This window comes from Echinops telfairi, unplaced genomic scaffold (genome assembly GCF_000313985.2).
Source record: "Echinops telfairi isolate 266 unplaced genomic scaffold, ASM31398v2 ScPeMD7_7458;HRSCAF=8496, whole genome shotgun sequence".
Lineage (NCBI taxonomy): Eukaryota > Metazoa > Chordata > Mammalia > Afrosoricida > Tenrecidae > Echinops > Echinops telfairi.
In genome coordinates, this window is record NW_022111358.1 from 44,676,629 (window position 1) to 44,691,603 (window position 14,975).

At 56.1% G+C, this 14,975-nt stretch overlaps 1 protein-coding gene across 1 annotated transcript; it reads right to left on the reverse strand.

The window, feature by feature from the left end:
- Positions 1–4,780: 4,780 nt before the first annotated feature.
- Positions 4,781–5,788, reverse strand: LOC101643205 (splicing factor YJU2-like). The gene is given in 2 exon segments (XM_013006283.2): positions 4,781–4,846; positions 4,848–5,788. Coding segments are annotated over 2 exon segments (951 nt in total). The 5' UTR covers positions 5,733–5,788.
- Positions 5,789–14,975: the final 9,187 nt, after the last annotated feature.

Consider the following 14,975-nt stretch of genomic DNA (forward strand, 5'->3'; position numbering starts at 1 on the left):
ACACTCTCTCTCTGGGTTCACTCCCTGTGAGACAGTCCTGTGGACAAGACACATGGAGCTACACTAGTGGCCTGACTGGAGGAGCCACATGGAGACCACTGCCAGCACGGAGATGCTTCCACCACCACTGGATCTACAAAACTCTCCACCTACTGGCCTGTGATCTTCCTGCATTCAGCATCATTGCACATGTTTTGTGAGTCTGAAGAGGACTTTATAGATGGGGTATTGGGCATATGGGCTAATATCGGACTTATGGACTTGATCTGGCCTGGGCTGGGATGTTTTCTCAATATTCAATTGCTCTTGTATGTAAAGCTCTTTCTTATACACATGAGTATCTATGAATTTGTTTCTCTAGTCAATCCAGACTAACACAATCACCTCTAAAGAGTGTGCACCTCTAAAAAATATATGTATCACCCATACAAAATCAAACGGTCAAGAATGGCTTTAAAACAAAGATGGGAGTGTAAGGGGGCATGGGGTCTGGATTCACGGAAACAGAGCAACCCGGATGGAGATGGAGAGGATGGTGGCGCACAGTGGGGATGTCATCCATGCCATCAACAGGCCAACTTGTATAGAGGAAGTTCTTGAGGGAGAACCCAAATCCCTATGTCCACCCTCCCAGCACACACAATAAGGTGATTTTTAATAGAAATAAATGCTGTCTAAATGTGATTAAAAAAATAAGTAACCGGCATGGTTTCTATTTCCCATACTCGGCCCAGACTGGTCCAGGCCACCTGGGGTCCCATTGCCTAGTGAGCTCCCTACAGCAGGTGCATGCAGGCCTTTTTCATTCACCTGGGAGGGTTCTTTGAGGACACTGCTGGGAGAGCGCAGGCGGGGCGGAGCAGGAGCAAACAGGAGGAGGAGAGCCTCTGCACCGGGTTGGTCACGGAAGCCTTCCAGGAGGGAGCGCTGCTGAGTTTGAACAATCCAGGCAAAGTGTGTGGGGACCCGGGGGGCAGGCTGCGAGGGCAAAGAGCCCATGCAAAGGAAAAAGACAACAGACCTCCTTGTGGGTGCAAAGAAGAGTCTGGCCAAAGCATGGAGGGTCCTAAGACTTGATGCTGGAGCAGCAAGAAGACCCCGATCATCAAGGGGACCTGGGGGCCTGGGTGAGGAGTTGCTGAAGAACAAAGGCCAGCCTTCCAGAGCTGCAAACAGAGGCCCCATCCCATTGGCTGGGAGCAGGCACCCGATGTCCTTGTGCTGACCTTGGGTGCTCCGGCCACGCTCTCAGCCAAGCCACGTCTGCCCCGGGCACTTGGCCATGTCCCCTCACCTCCTCGTCTCCTCCAAGCACAGCTCGGCCGCTGCCTCTTCCCCTGGAAAACCTCGTTAGGACCCTAATCGGTGTGATAAACCAATTCTAGGCGAAGTGTTAGCACATGAGCAAGCTTCCTCCCTCCTCGGGGTGTTTTCAATTTAATGGAGGTGCTCCGTTGACAAATATTTACTGAGCGGTCTACTACATGCAGGGAACTATGTAGAGCGCCGAGAGGGATCGTCACTGGACCTAAATAAATCAGTCTCTCATGACAGGACTTTGGACTCCTGGGGGATACATGGTAGGCCGCAGCTAGCCCTGCTGAGCCCAGGTGAATGCACCGCTGTGCACCCCAGCCCCGACCTCCACCCAGCACCCCCTGGAGGTCTGCAGAGGCTGTGACCCTTGAGCGCTTCACGGTCCGGGTCCTCAGTGCTGGGACCCCATTGGGAGGCTCAGGAGCCAATCCCAGCCTGGTGCAGCGTTGGTTCCACAGCAGATGGCTCGCCTTGCATGCCGGAGCTGCAGGTTCCATTCCCAGGCAGCATGCCTCCCTCGCGCGCACTCACCACCCAGTCGTTCGTGGGGTGGGTCTGTGATGCCGGCCACGGTTTTGGCAGAGCTTCAGGCGGAGGACGCTTCCAGATTAAGAGAGGGAGAAAGGCCTGGTGATCGCCTTCCAAAAAGCAGCTGCGGGAAACCCCGTAGATCACACACACAACCCCATATGCAAACGGCAAACAGGCAGGAAGGACCGGGCAGGGCATCCCGCGGCTGTTCATGCAGTCATCGTGCGTCCGAGGGCAGACGCAGCAAGAGGCCCGCCCCATGGAAGGTGAGGAGGAGTGCACGGGGTGGGGGGGGCTTCATCTCCCTGTCTTGATCTCCCTGTGTCCCCTCATCTCTCTCAGCTTCCACAGCCCCAACCCAGACACACGTCCTGAGGGCCTCCCGCCCCCCTGGCAGTGCCAAAGGGGTGCAGCGGTGAAGATGGCAGGGGCGGGGATGGGAAGGGTAGGCTTCAAAGTGGAACCACCACTGTCTGCTGATCAGCGCACCACAGCCGCTGCCCCTGCCCCCCCCCCCCCTGCAGCCCAGGTGCGGGGTGGGGGTGGGGGCGCGATGCTCCTTCTAGAGTGGGGAGGGGAGCCTGCTGCTGCCTCTGTAGACCCCACAGCCGTGGGAGAACACGAGAAGGGACCAGGGAGCCTTTTCCAGCTTCGGACCCTCCCCTTCCTTCCCCTCCCCTCCTTCCCTGTCAGAACAGATTCACCTGAACCGCCCTCTCTCCAACACCCCTTCCTGCTCACCTCCCGAGGAACGAGGCTGAAAGACAGAGCCCTTGGGTTCTTTTTCCTGTCCCATGGGTCCTGCCCAGGCCGAGGGAGCCCGGATGGCAGAGTGGCTTGTGTGTTCGAGCTGCTAACCACAAGGTCAGCCGTTCAAACCCACCAGCTGCTATATGGGGAAAAGACAAGGCTTTGTAGGACCACAGCGTTTCAGTCTTGGAAATCGCTGTGGGGCAGTTCCACCCTGTCCTACCTCTGTGTTGGCATGGACTCGATGGCAGTGAGTTTGGTTTGGAGTTGGGACCCAGGGGAATCCTCCCCACACCGTATCTGTGCCTCCAGGGCTCCAGTCTATAGAGCAGGCACAGCCAGGCATACTGACCCCCACCCCCAGCAGGAGCATGGCGGCACCAGGGTGACCCACTCGGCTGTGACCTGAGAGGCCCATCGTTGGAACCACAGACCCTCTGGGAGAAACGAGCTGATGCTCTCTCACAGGAGGGGAGACCAGGACACACACACCACACACACACACACACACCACCCCTAGCTCACCTTCCAGCCAAACCCTTGACAGGTCTGTAAGGGAGACAGACACTCCTCCGAACAGTCAGCCCTCAGAGATCATCACTGACCCGGGAAGGAAGACCAGAGGGCCGGGACACTGGGGGAAGTGGAGAAGCTATGTTACCTTGAAGACAGCATCATCAGTTGGGGGGGTGGGGGAGTGAAGGACCTGTGAACGGGACAACAGAGACCAGAATCACTCTGTAACCCTTCATCCACCTCACGCACGCAGAGGAAGCGGGCGTTTAGGAAGAGGAGAGCCCTAGGAGACCGGACTACTTTGACTTGCAGACTGGACTTGTCCCTGCCGGACGCCCCCTTCCCATTCACTACAAAACACTGACATCCAGTGGCCATGTGTGGAGCTGCAGCCCAGACTCGCTTTCTCTAGGAGAGGGGCTTGCCATGCAGAAGCCCCCCAGCAGGAGGATAGGGAAATAGGGACCCCCGACTTCCCCTCTGTAATGGCCTCCTTTCTACCCATGAAGTTCCCTGCACCCCCAGCCAGACATGCCAGGGGTCGAGAACCCGTGTGGGAATGGTCCGTGGCCGAAGCTTGTAAGGACGGGACAGAATCACAAGGGTGACAAGGGGAGGGGGCCAAGGAAAACACACCTTGGATAAGCTGCTAAGGTCAAGCCCGGAATCCAGGAGCCAGCGGGGACCCCACCCACCTACTGCCCCTGCCAGGACGGCCCCACACAGGGAGAGGATGGGGACGGGAGGGTGTGTGTGTGTGTGTGTGTGTGTGCTGTGTCTTGGGGGTAGTATGTGGTGGTGTGTGTGTGTGTGTGTCTGTGTGTGTAAGTGGTGAGTGAGTGTGGTAGCATGTGGTGTGTGTGTGTGCACTGTGTGTGTGTGCACACCATGAGAACCATAAATCACCATGAGAGCATAAACAGGTGAACCATAAAATAATCTAAATTCATTGATTCAACAAATACTTCCCAGCACCTGCTGTACACTCTCGGGAGCTCCAGAGGTGCCTGCCGCTCATCACCTGACAGCTCCCCCAGACCTGATTTTGATCGTGGAAGTCCACTAGATGGGATTGAACAACAGAATTGTATGTGAATGGATATATTGGATTGTAAGATGTCTGTCTACTACAATAGTTAGAGTGGACAGCAAAATAAAAGGGAAGATTATTTAAGAGTCAACTCAAATTAATGTAAAGGTAAAATTATAAAGTACTTAAAATTCTATCACTTTGAAGCACACACCTCAATTTCAGGTATAAATTTCTCAGTCTATGCAAATATATTACAATGAGAGGGATAGAGATCAATGTACATATAAAGTATTAAGATAGCAGATGGACTTTGGGCCTCTACTCAAGGCCCCTCGTAACACCTCGTAGCACAAGAACACTTGTTCTGATAGCCTGGCCCTCTGATACCTTCCCAACACGATCACTGAAGACAAAACGAGTAGCTCTCTAGACCCTTGGATATCGCCGCATGGAAGTTAAAGGGATGATTCAACCAGGTTTTTTTGTTTGTTTGTTTGTTTTGGCATCGAGTCCCTTTACTTAGTACGATTCATGACCACTCCTGCTGTGACGCCTGCTCCACAGGGCAGCAACCCGTACCGCTGTCCGGTCCTGTTTACAGCCCGCCAGCTTTGGACACCTGGCTGCAGCCACTCAGTCGCTGCCCCCGTCGGAGTAGGCCGCCAGCAGGCTCAGCGAGGAGGCACCAGGTGTCTGGGGGTGCAGGGTTGGCCTCCTGGCTGCTCTGTGCAGCACCGGGAATGGGCCCCCTCAGGCCCTGTTGGCTGCTGCTGTTCACAGTCTTCCTCACCACCACCAGGTCCGCCAGCTGAGTCTTGCTGCCCAGGCTGCCCACGCTCCGCTCCCAGCTCTCCACCCTCCTCTTGGCCTTCGGGGGCTCGTACAGGATGGTGGTGGGTCGGGGCCGGGCCGTGGGCCGGGGCGGGGCGGGGGCAGCCTCGTCCTCCGAGTCTGAGTCCTCCAACAGGCGCCGCGTCCTTGCTTTCTCCAGCAGGGCCGCCAGCTCCCTCTCGTCCTCCTCCTGCTCCTGCCGCTGCCGCTCCTCCTCCGACAGCCGGTGCTGCCGCAGCATGGCCTCGAAGTCCACGTGCGCCTGCCTCTGGTTCAGGTCCTTCAGCTCCTGCAGGCTCTCCAGCACCTCCATCTCCAGCTTGGAGTCCTTGGTGCGGTTCTCCAGCACCTTCATGGGGTTGTTGAGCTCCTCATCCTCGCGCTCCTTCTGCACCCTCTTCTCCTCCTCCTCCAGCAGCTTCTCGGCCTGGAAGTTCCGCGTGGCTCCATGCTCCATGGTGTAGTCGGTGTTCTCGGGGTCCGTCTTGAAGGTGATCTCTGCCAGGCAGCGCGTGCATTTGGTGTAGAAGCGGAAGATGGGTAGGCCCAGGTAGACCTCGTTCTGCACCGTCTCTTTGCGCGCGTTGAACTTCTTGCCCTTGTATATGTACTCTCCGCACGTCTTACACCTCATGTTGAAGGGGGCCATCAGCCGCACCACATACTGCCGGTCCTTGGGTAGCTTAAGCTTGGGGATCTTCGAGGGGTCGAAGTCTGGTGGGTAGTATTTGTTCAAAACTTTTCGCTCCGACATCTCGGCCTGTCTCTCGACTCACAAGCACCAGAGACCTGATTAGGCTCGGTTTTTCATCGCACTTGCCCGGGCAGCCGGGCACTTCCGGATACGTACTTCCGCCGACGTACTATTGGCTGTAGCTTGCACCGCCTTCTGCTTTCATTGGCTCATGTTCCCGCCTCTCAAAGCCCGACTCCTGCCGTTTGTTGTTCCGGTTTGCCACCTCTGTAGCTCGGTACCAAGGTTCCGGTGGAGGTATCCTCAGTTGTAGAGATTCCCTTTCCATTAGCAGACACCGTTCCACTACAGACACCGTTAGGGCTCTGTAGTCACCATTTATAATCTCATGAAGTCCCCAGGGTCAAATGAGCCCCAGCAGCAGTGGATCAGGGCCCGGCATGCAAAGTGACGGGCGGGTCAGACTTCACGTGGGAAATGAGCTCCCTCCTGCAGTGGGAACAAATCACCGGAAATGGGGAGCTGATAGCATTTGGAGCTGATTGCAGTATGGACCAACCAATCGTACCTCATTCCTCGAGTTCCTGAATGCTTCCTCCCCCCACCACCATGACCCAGTTCTACCTTACAAATCTGGCTAGACCAGAGAACACACCTTGGTATAGATACAGTTCTTGACATGGAATTCATAAGTAAACATCTCAGGAACAGTAGGATTAGTGATCTCAGGAGGGTAGGAGAATGGGACCTATCACAAGGTTGGATATATAGCTCTCCACCCCCCACCCTGCCCCTTGCTCAAAGGGGACAAACAGCAGAAATGTGGGTGAAAGGACACAACGGACAGTGTAAAATACAAAAAACATAATCAAGGGTTCCCGAGGGTGGGAGGGAGGGGGGGAAGGAGGAGCTTATACACTCAGACCCTCACAAACTCCCCACAGCCTCACTGATGTCCTCCATGCTGACACCCCAGATCTGAGGCGGGAAACCACAGCCGACAGTGGTACCAGCTCAGAGCGGCCCACGTGGCCAAGCAGAGCCGCCCCAGGGCTTGCAGGCTGTTGTAGGGACTCGGATCCGGCTCGCTGCTCCCCCAGGGCTGGTGGGCTGGAAGAGGTGGGCGTTTATCTCTCGGCCAAGCGCTTAACCATGGTGCCACCAGGCCTCCTTTCCCCAGCACACGGTAGACCTGACGGTGCTTCCTGGCATGACGGATGCCTCCACCAATAATGTCCTGGTGGCTCTCACCTTCCACTACGTGGGGTGCCGCCTGGCTGCTCGCTGCTGCCGTCTCCTCAGCCCCATCAGTCGGCACTTCTCCACATGACGAAAATGCCATGCCAACCCTCCCCAGCCGTGAGGGAGTGCGCCAGACGATTCGCAGGGCCTGGGGAGGACAGAGTCCCCATCCTGCAGACAGAGGCTGGGAGTTACCTAGAGCCGCACAGGGGGGGTAAGGGATGGGAGGGTAGGAGGTGCCCATAGAGGAGACTTGGGTGGACCAGGCCTCCGGACAATCACATCAGGTCCCCCTCCCCTGACCCCTAGCACACCCCCACCCACAGATTCTAGTCTTGGGGTAGCTGCCCGGTGCTGGTCTTTCTCACCCTGCTTCCTCAGTGTGGCAACCAGTGAGGGGGACCACACGGAAGCAGAGACGGCCCGAGGCCCTTCCAAGCTAGCCCAATCCCAGAGGGCTCACCTCAGCCACCTCAGGGCATGAGCGGGGCTGATGGCCCAGCTCAGACTGGGCCCAGCTCCCTCCATTCCTGTGACCTGGGAGGTGACTGGGAAGGGGGACACACTATGTTTTCCCACCGGGAGCCTGCAGCAACCGAGGGGGCGGTGCCGCTCCCAAGAAACGGGAGAGGGGTGCTGGGGGCTTCAGTGGGGTCAGCGGCGTCCCTCAGGCGCGCACATCTGCCGCGGTCCTCAGGCCCGCAGCTGAGCGCTTACCCGCGACACCACCAGGGCTTCTGGTCAGCCTCCCGATAGAACTTCAGAGTCCGGCTGGGGCAGCGTCCGGGGCAGCAGTGGCTCCAAAGCTGTCCCCAGTTGGTGCCACTGCGATGTCCCGGCTTCGGCTCACAGCCCATGCACTCGGCCAGGCCAGGGATCTAGCTTCCCCGTGAGCACGCGGAAGAAGCCTCCTCGCAGCAGGACGTCGTTGGGCAGTCACCAAGTGGCAGGATGCCCTGTGCCCACAGGACAGGATGGCGGCAACCATGAGCCCCAACCCACACCCCATGCAGAGGGTGACACAAAGCAGTGCTGGGCCCAGGCGGGCTGCCCACCCCTCCCAGCAGAGCAAGGTTGAGGTTACAGGTTTGGAAGAGCACAGCAGGGGTGGGGGAGGGTGGGGGGACACTCCTGTCACCCCTCCCTCCTATCACCACATCAGGCCTGCAGGAGGGGCAAGGGGCTCTGCAGGGGACCCTTTCCAAACCACCAGGAATTCCCACAGGAATCGGCCCGAGTGGACACCTGCGACCAGCTCGAGCCCGGGCCCAAAGAAAGCCAAGCCTTCAGTCTGAGTGGTGGTGCCCACTGCCCAGAGGTGGGTGAGAGGCCACGCAGCTGAGTCCGTGGGTGGCACTAACTGCCAAGTACCCGGCTACTGACGACAAGGTGGGCGGTTCAATCCCAGCGGCCCAGCGAGCTGCTTCCACAAGAATTGCCCCTGCCCACTGCCATGGGGGTCAGCTGCCGCTCAGAGAGACCCTAGTGGGCACAGCAGGACTGGCCCTGGCCTTCCAAGGGCCGCCCCTCCACAGCTTTCTCCCTGGGAGCCGCTAGTGGGTTCCCACCAGAACCTCTTCGTCTTTGTCGGTGGCGGAGTGCTTAATGGCTGCACCACAGGGCTCCTCTCCCCAGAGATGCCGGCTGAGGAAAGCCACAGGGCCCCCTGTGCCTGCCGCGGGGGGCCGTTGTGGGTCAGATGGACTCAAGAGTAACTGATGTTCTTTTTTTTGGTGGGGGGGCGGAACAGCTGGCTTCAGTCCGAGCAAAATTCCTTGAGCAACATTATCGTGGACAAATGAGGCAGTCAGTTGGAGGCTCAGGGCTACAGTGCTTGCCCTGCAGGTGAGCGACGCAGGTTCAAATCCCAGCCAAGGCAGAGCCAGCCCGCCTCCACCGGCGGGAGCTGAGACTACCACCTGGTGGAGACTTGCGTGTTGCTCTGATGCAGCCCGCATGGCACAGCTGCTAACTACTCAAAGTCAGCGGTTCAAACCCTCCAGCTGCTCCACAGGAGAAAGAGGAGGCCGCCTTCTCCTGTAAAGATGTAATGTCTCAGAAACCACAGAGACAGTTCTGCCCTGCCCTGCGGTTTTGCTAAGAGTCAGAACAGGCTCGATGACAGTGGTTGGCTGTGGGTTTACGATGCTGGGCGTGTTCTAGGGGAACTTGCGGCTAAGCGGACTAGGAAGAAAGGCCTGGTGATCTACTGCTGAAAATTCTTCAACAGACACTCTATGGGTCTTGAGGAGGGCCCAGGAGGGCAGCGGTTCCTTCCTGTGTGCAGCGGGGTCACTAGGAGCTGGCCTCACCCAAAGGCAGCTTAGAGTCAAGCCATTCCCTTCACTGTCCTCAGCCCTGCTGCTGGCTGCAGCCTGGAGGCTGAGTCCCCTCCCGCAAGCTGTCTTCCGGCTCTTCCAGACAGAGAATGGCCACTGGCTCATTGGCTCAGCCACAGCGGGGTGGAGGCTGGGGCTCACCAGAGTCCTCCCCTTGTCTCTGCCCCATCCCCCATCCTTAGTTAAGAAGATGCAAATTCTCCTTGTTCATTAGCGGAATCGTCTAAAACAGTCGGGGAAGGGACCTCACTGGCCCCTGCCCAGAGGCTCTAAGACTGTGCTGACCAGCGCTTCTGAGGTCGCGGAGGTGATGGGGCTGGTGGGCCGGCTAGGGAAGACCCAATGAGGCAGCAAGGGGCCCCTCCAGCTACCCCGGGCCCACCTGCCCTGGAGAGCCAGAGCCCCCTCCCTGCCCTGCGGCCCCTGGCTTCAGAGCAAGGGGCTGCATCTCATCAACAAGAAATTTGAAGCCATTAAAATACAATAAAAGAGAAATTAAACGTAATCGCTCTGTAAATTATAACTAATTGAAACATCAATTGTGATTTTTATGATCTGCATTTGGAGTGAGTGATGCCACCAGTCAGGAAATGAGAGCGAGCGGATGGGGGAGCAGGCCCGCCGTGCCCTCCGCCCGCCCCCTCCTGCAGCGGCCTTCCCCGGCCCTCCAGCCCCGGTGCGACAGCCTCCAGAGTTCTGGACGCTTCCCCAGCTTGTGGCTGCAGAGACCTCGATTTACTGGGCTCTCAGAGCCGTGGGGGCCTCGGCCTGCCCTCTTGTGCCTCCCCTCCCCCCAGAAAGGCCTGGGTCTCCCCTGCTCTCCTGGGTCGCATTTCTAACCTCAGAGTTCACCCAACACACTGCCCACCCTGCCAGGCCCCAGGCCTGGAAAGGGCACAAGACCATCTCTGACAGCGTCAGATGCTCCCCAAATTCTCCCCGTTTCAGCTACCCCACAGACTCACGAGGGGTCAGCTGGTGCCTCCCCCAGACTGGGGCCCAGCTTGAGCAGGATTCCCCAGGGCCCAGGGTAAGGTCTGTGAGGGACCCTGCATCCCCTGCATCTCTGTTCCCCACTCCTGGGCCCTGGCTGGCTTCATGTCTCCAGCACCAGCAGCTCCCGCCTCTGTGTGCAGGGCACAAGGAGAGGATGCAAGCAGACTGGCATTTAAAGCTTGGCTCGGTCTCCAGGCAGCCGTGGGCCCGGGCAGCCCACTGAGTTTCTCTCTGACCCTGTTTCTTTAACATCCATCTCCTTCCAAAAAACAGCCAATGCTGACTCAACGTGACCCTATAGAACAGAGTAGAGCTGCCCCTGTGAGTTTCTGAGACCGTCACTCTTTGTGCGAGCAGAAAGCCTCGACTTCCTGCCACGGAGCAGCTGGTGGCTTCAAACTGCTGACCTTGAGTTAGCAGCCCAATGCATAACCACTGCGCCACCAGGGTTCCTAGCTGATGGCGACCCTTTAGGACAGGGTAGAACTGCCCTTGTGGGTTTCCAAAACGGTGTGACTCTTTATGAGTAGAAAGCCTCGTCTTTTTCCCGAGGGGCAGCTGGTGGCTTCGACCTGCTGACCTTGCAGTGAGAAGTCCAACAGGTAACCACTACACTACCTAGCGAAGTAGGAGCCGTGCTGTATTAGTGGTTTGTCATCATTAGCCAGGCTCTACACTGCCTGTTTTGTCCACAGAGCAGAGGGGCACACTCCTTTCCTTCTCTGCCTCTTCCCCTTCGCCAAAGCACTGATTATTCAGATGCTAACCAGGCAGGCGCTCCCAGCAGCTGGTGCCTCCACACCTGTCGTGGGATTCTGGATTCTCCACGCAGGGGAGCCCAAGCTGGCTGAGAAACTAGCTCTCCTCTCAGCTCCCAGCTCCTGGAATCCCCACCCGCCTCCAGCCAGGAGAGCACCTAGTCTCTGGAGTGACTGTCTCCCAGCTGAGTGGAAGGAGAGGAGAGGCTAAGAGGCCAGTTGACCCCACTGTCCCCCAGAAAGTGTCTTTTCTCCCGATGTTTCGTGTTGAGCGGTGTGGAGGACCTGTGAGGTCCCTGCGTGAGGCAATGGTTCCGGCACTCAGCTACTCACCCAGACTGGCCATTCGCGTCCACCCAGAGGCAGCTCAGAGGGGAGGCCTGGTGATCTACCGCCCCAAATCAGCCATTGGAAATCCTCCTCCACAGCACAGTTCTCCGCTGCCCACGTGGGGTCACCAAGAGCCGGAGTTGGCTACCTGACCGCAGTGGAATCCCCTCATGATCATTAGGCTGCGCATCTCTGCTCCATGGTAGCCTTGAGGTCAGGCCATAACTAGAGGGAAGTGCCCAGTCACTGGGTCATGAATTGTTGGAACCAAAGCGTTTTTAGAGTGAAAGGGCGCGCACTAATGGTTTCAGAACCAGAGGAAGAACACAAAAGCACCTTGGGCAAACCAGGAGCTGCAGTCACTCTACCAAAGATGCTGGGTCTCAAGGAGGGTCTGCTGCAAGGATATTGATGTTGATGTTGATGTTGATGTTGTTGTTGTTGTTGTTGTTGTTGATGTTGTTGATGTTGATGTTGATTTTGTTGTTGTTGATGTTGATGTTGATGATGATGATGATGCTGGTGTTGATGTTGTTGCTGTTGATGTTGTTGATGATGTTGATGTTGATGATGTTGATGATGTTGTTGATGATGATGATGCTGGTGTTGATGTTGTTGATGTTGATGTTGTTGATGATGATGATGATGATGTTGATGTTGATATTGTTGTTGATGTTGATGTTGATGATGTTGATGTTGTTGATGTTGATGTTGATGTTGATGATGATGTTGATATTGCTGTTGATATTGATGTTGTTGATGTTGATGATGTTGATGTTGATGTTGATGATGATGTTGATGATGTTGATGTTGTTGATGATGTTGATGTTGATATTGTTGTTGATATTGATGTTGTTGATGTTGATGATGTTGATGTTGATGTTCTTGATGATGTTGATGTTGCTGGGGCCTTCAAGTCAGTTCTGATGCACAACAGAACAAAACACTACCCAGTCCTGTGCCATCCTCACAATTGTTCCTATACTTGAGCCCATTGTTGCAGCCACCGTGTTGAGCCATCTCCTTGAGGGCCTTCCTCTTTGCAAGGAGAATAGGGAAAAAATGAGACAAAAATGGTGAAAGTCAGAGCTATGGGTCCCCTCACTAGGGCCCCAACTTCTCTTAAGCCCCTTGGTCTAGCCACCCTGCACAGACACCCATACCATTGCCCCCTCCCCGCACACTGGGCAGTCTCCAAAGTCAACTCCAGGGCACGTGGCCTTCCTCTTGTCTTGTCTGCACACACTTTTTGGCTGAGTGTTGGTTCCAAGAATCTTGGCCCAACCTTCAGAACTATGGAGGGCACAGAATGAGAGAAGAGGGGGTACCCTTGGCCCCTTGATTCACACGGGGCCCTGAATGGGAGCAGGTACTATAGGGTTCCATGGATTGTCAAATATAACTGATATTTTCATCTTGTACCTCCAGCATTCAACCTGGCAAGCACTCCATAAGGATGGGTGGATAGATGGATATGTATTCTGTGAATGGATGTGTGGATGGATGGATGGATATGTGTGTGTGTGTGTGTGTGTGTGTGTGTAGATGGAAGGGCATGTGTGTGAATGGATGAGTTGATGGGTGAGTGGGTAGGTGGGTGAAATAGGTGGGTGGATGGATCGACGAATGTATAGCTGGATGGTATATGGATTGATGAGTAGGTGGATGGGTATATGGATGGATGGATGGATGGTTGTATGGGTGGGTAATTGTATGGGTGGGTGGATGGATGGAGGGAGGGAGGGAGGGATAAATGGATATGTATTGTGTGAATAGATGTGTAGATGGATGAATGTGTGAATTAATGGATGGATGTGTGGATGGATGGATGGATGCATGCATGCATGCATGGATGCATGGATATGTGTGTGTGGATGGATGAGTTGTTGGGTAAGTAGGTGAATGGGTGGGATTGGTGGGTGGATGGATCGACAAGTGAGTAAATGACTGGATGGCATATGGATTGATGAGTGAGTAGATGGGTGTGCGGATGGATGGATGGATGGATGGATGGATAAAACTTAAATAGTACTGCACCAGCCAACAGGATTCCCTAGAACCCAGAGACTTCTCGCAGACAGGAAGGAGTCAGCCTGGAGCCATCTTCCCCAGTTAAGAACTAGAGGAAAGAGGGATGGGAGGTGGCACCTCACCAACCTGGCTCCCTGGTTCCCTGGAGAGGCTGTGTCTCCTTGGGGCTGAGACGTGTAGTTCCTGCTCAAAGGCTGCCGTCTGATGGGCTTGCTGGGGAGGAGCATTTCAGTGGGTGGTAAATGTGGATGTGTGGATGTGTGGATGCAGCTATTACTTCATTGGGACCCTCTCTCTTTAACGGCTTCTGGCCAGCAGGCAGGGACCAGGGCTGGACACGGGGAGCTGGTGCTGGTGGCTAAGCGCAGCTCTGAGAGGAAGCAGAAGCGCAGATCAGTCCAGGCCCAGCCCAGGCGCAGCTGCAGGGCCCGGGGACCCAAGGCCCGCGGCAGCTCCACAGGACACGTCTAGATGTGTGAGTGCTTCAAGTGTGGCTGCTGGGCCAGTCCACAAACCCTCACTGAGAGCTGGGTCCTAACACAGGGCAATCCTATCACCCAGGCACTAGGCTAAAAAAGAGAGAGAGAGATTGTGTCTTATGTTGACTCCCACTCAGAGCGGCCCTTGTGCGTCCAAGTGAAACTGTGCTCACAGGGTTCTCAACGGCCTGCTTGGGGAAGTGGACTGCCAGGCCTGTCTCTGGCACCTCCAGGAGGGACTTGCACCACTGACCTTTGGCGCAGTCGCTGAGAACATTCTCAGTTTGCACCACCATGGGCTGCAGGCATTCTCCGTGGCAAGCCAACTCTCTGTTGCCATGGCCTGCTTGAATAGTAAAAGGGCTTGTAACAATCGTCCAAGGCAGCTGTCATTCAACTCACTGTCACGGAGTCCACTCTGACTCGCAGGGACCCCGTAGGGCAGAGGAGAGCTGCCCCCTGCTGCGTCCCAGACTTTTACAACCTACAGAAAACAGACAGATTCGTCTTTCCCCCGAGGAGCAGCTGGTGGATGTGAAGTGCTGATGGTCTGGTTATCAGCTCAATGCAGAAGCCAGCAAAGAGTGTGGTGGTTTGTTGTTGTTGTTGTTGTTGTGAAGTGCCATCGAGTCCGGTCCGACCCACAGGGACCCCACACACGACAGGATGAAACACGGCCTGTCCTGCGCCTCCTCCTCATTGTTCTTACACGTGAGCCGTCTTGGCCCCCAGGTCACTACATCTCGCTGAGGCCTCCCTCCTCTTGGCTGTCCCTCGACTTGACCAAGCATGATGTCCTTCTCCCCGGCCAAAGCTCCTGGGGTGCTCTTTTTAACCACCCGCCTTTGACTCGATTCCAACTCACAGCGACCCTCTAGGACAGGGGAGAACTGTGGGCTTCCCGGACTGTAACTCTTCACAGGAGTAGAAAGTCTTGCCTTTCTCCTGGGGAGCAGCCGGTGGTCCCCAAGTGCGGACCAGTGCCCTGAGTAACCACTAACCCCCCAGGGCTCCTAGAAACTATGATTAGCCAACTGCCATGGGGTTGATTCTCACTGTCGTGACCCTGGAGGAACACAGAACTACTCCCCAGGGCAGCCGTTCTCAACCGGTGGTTCGAGACCCCTG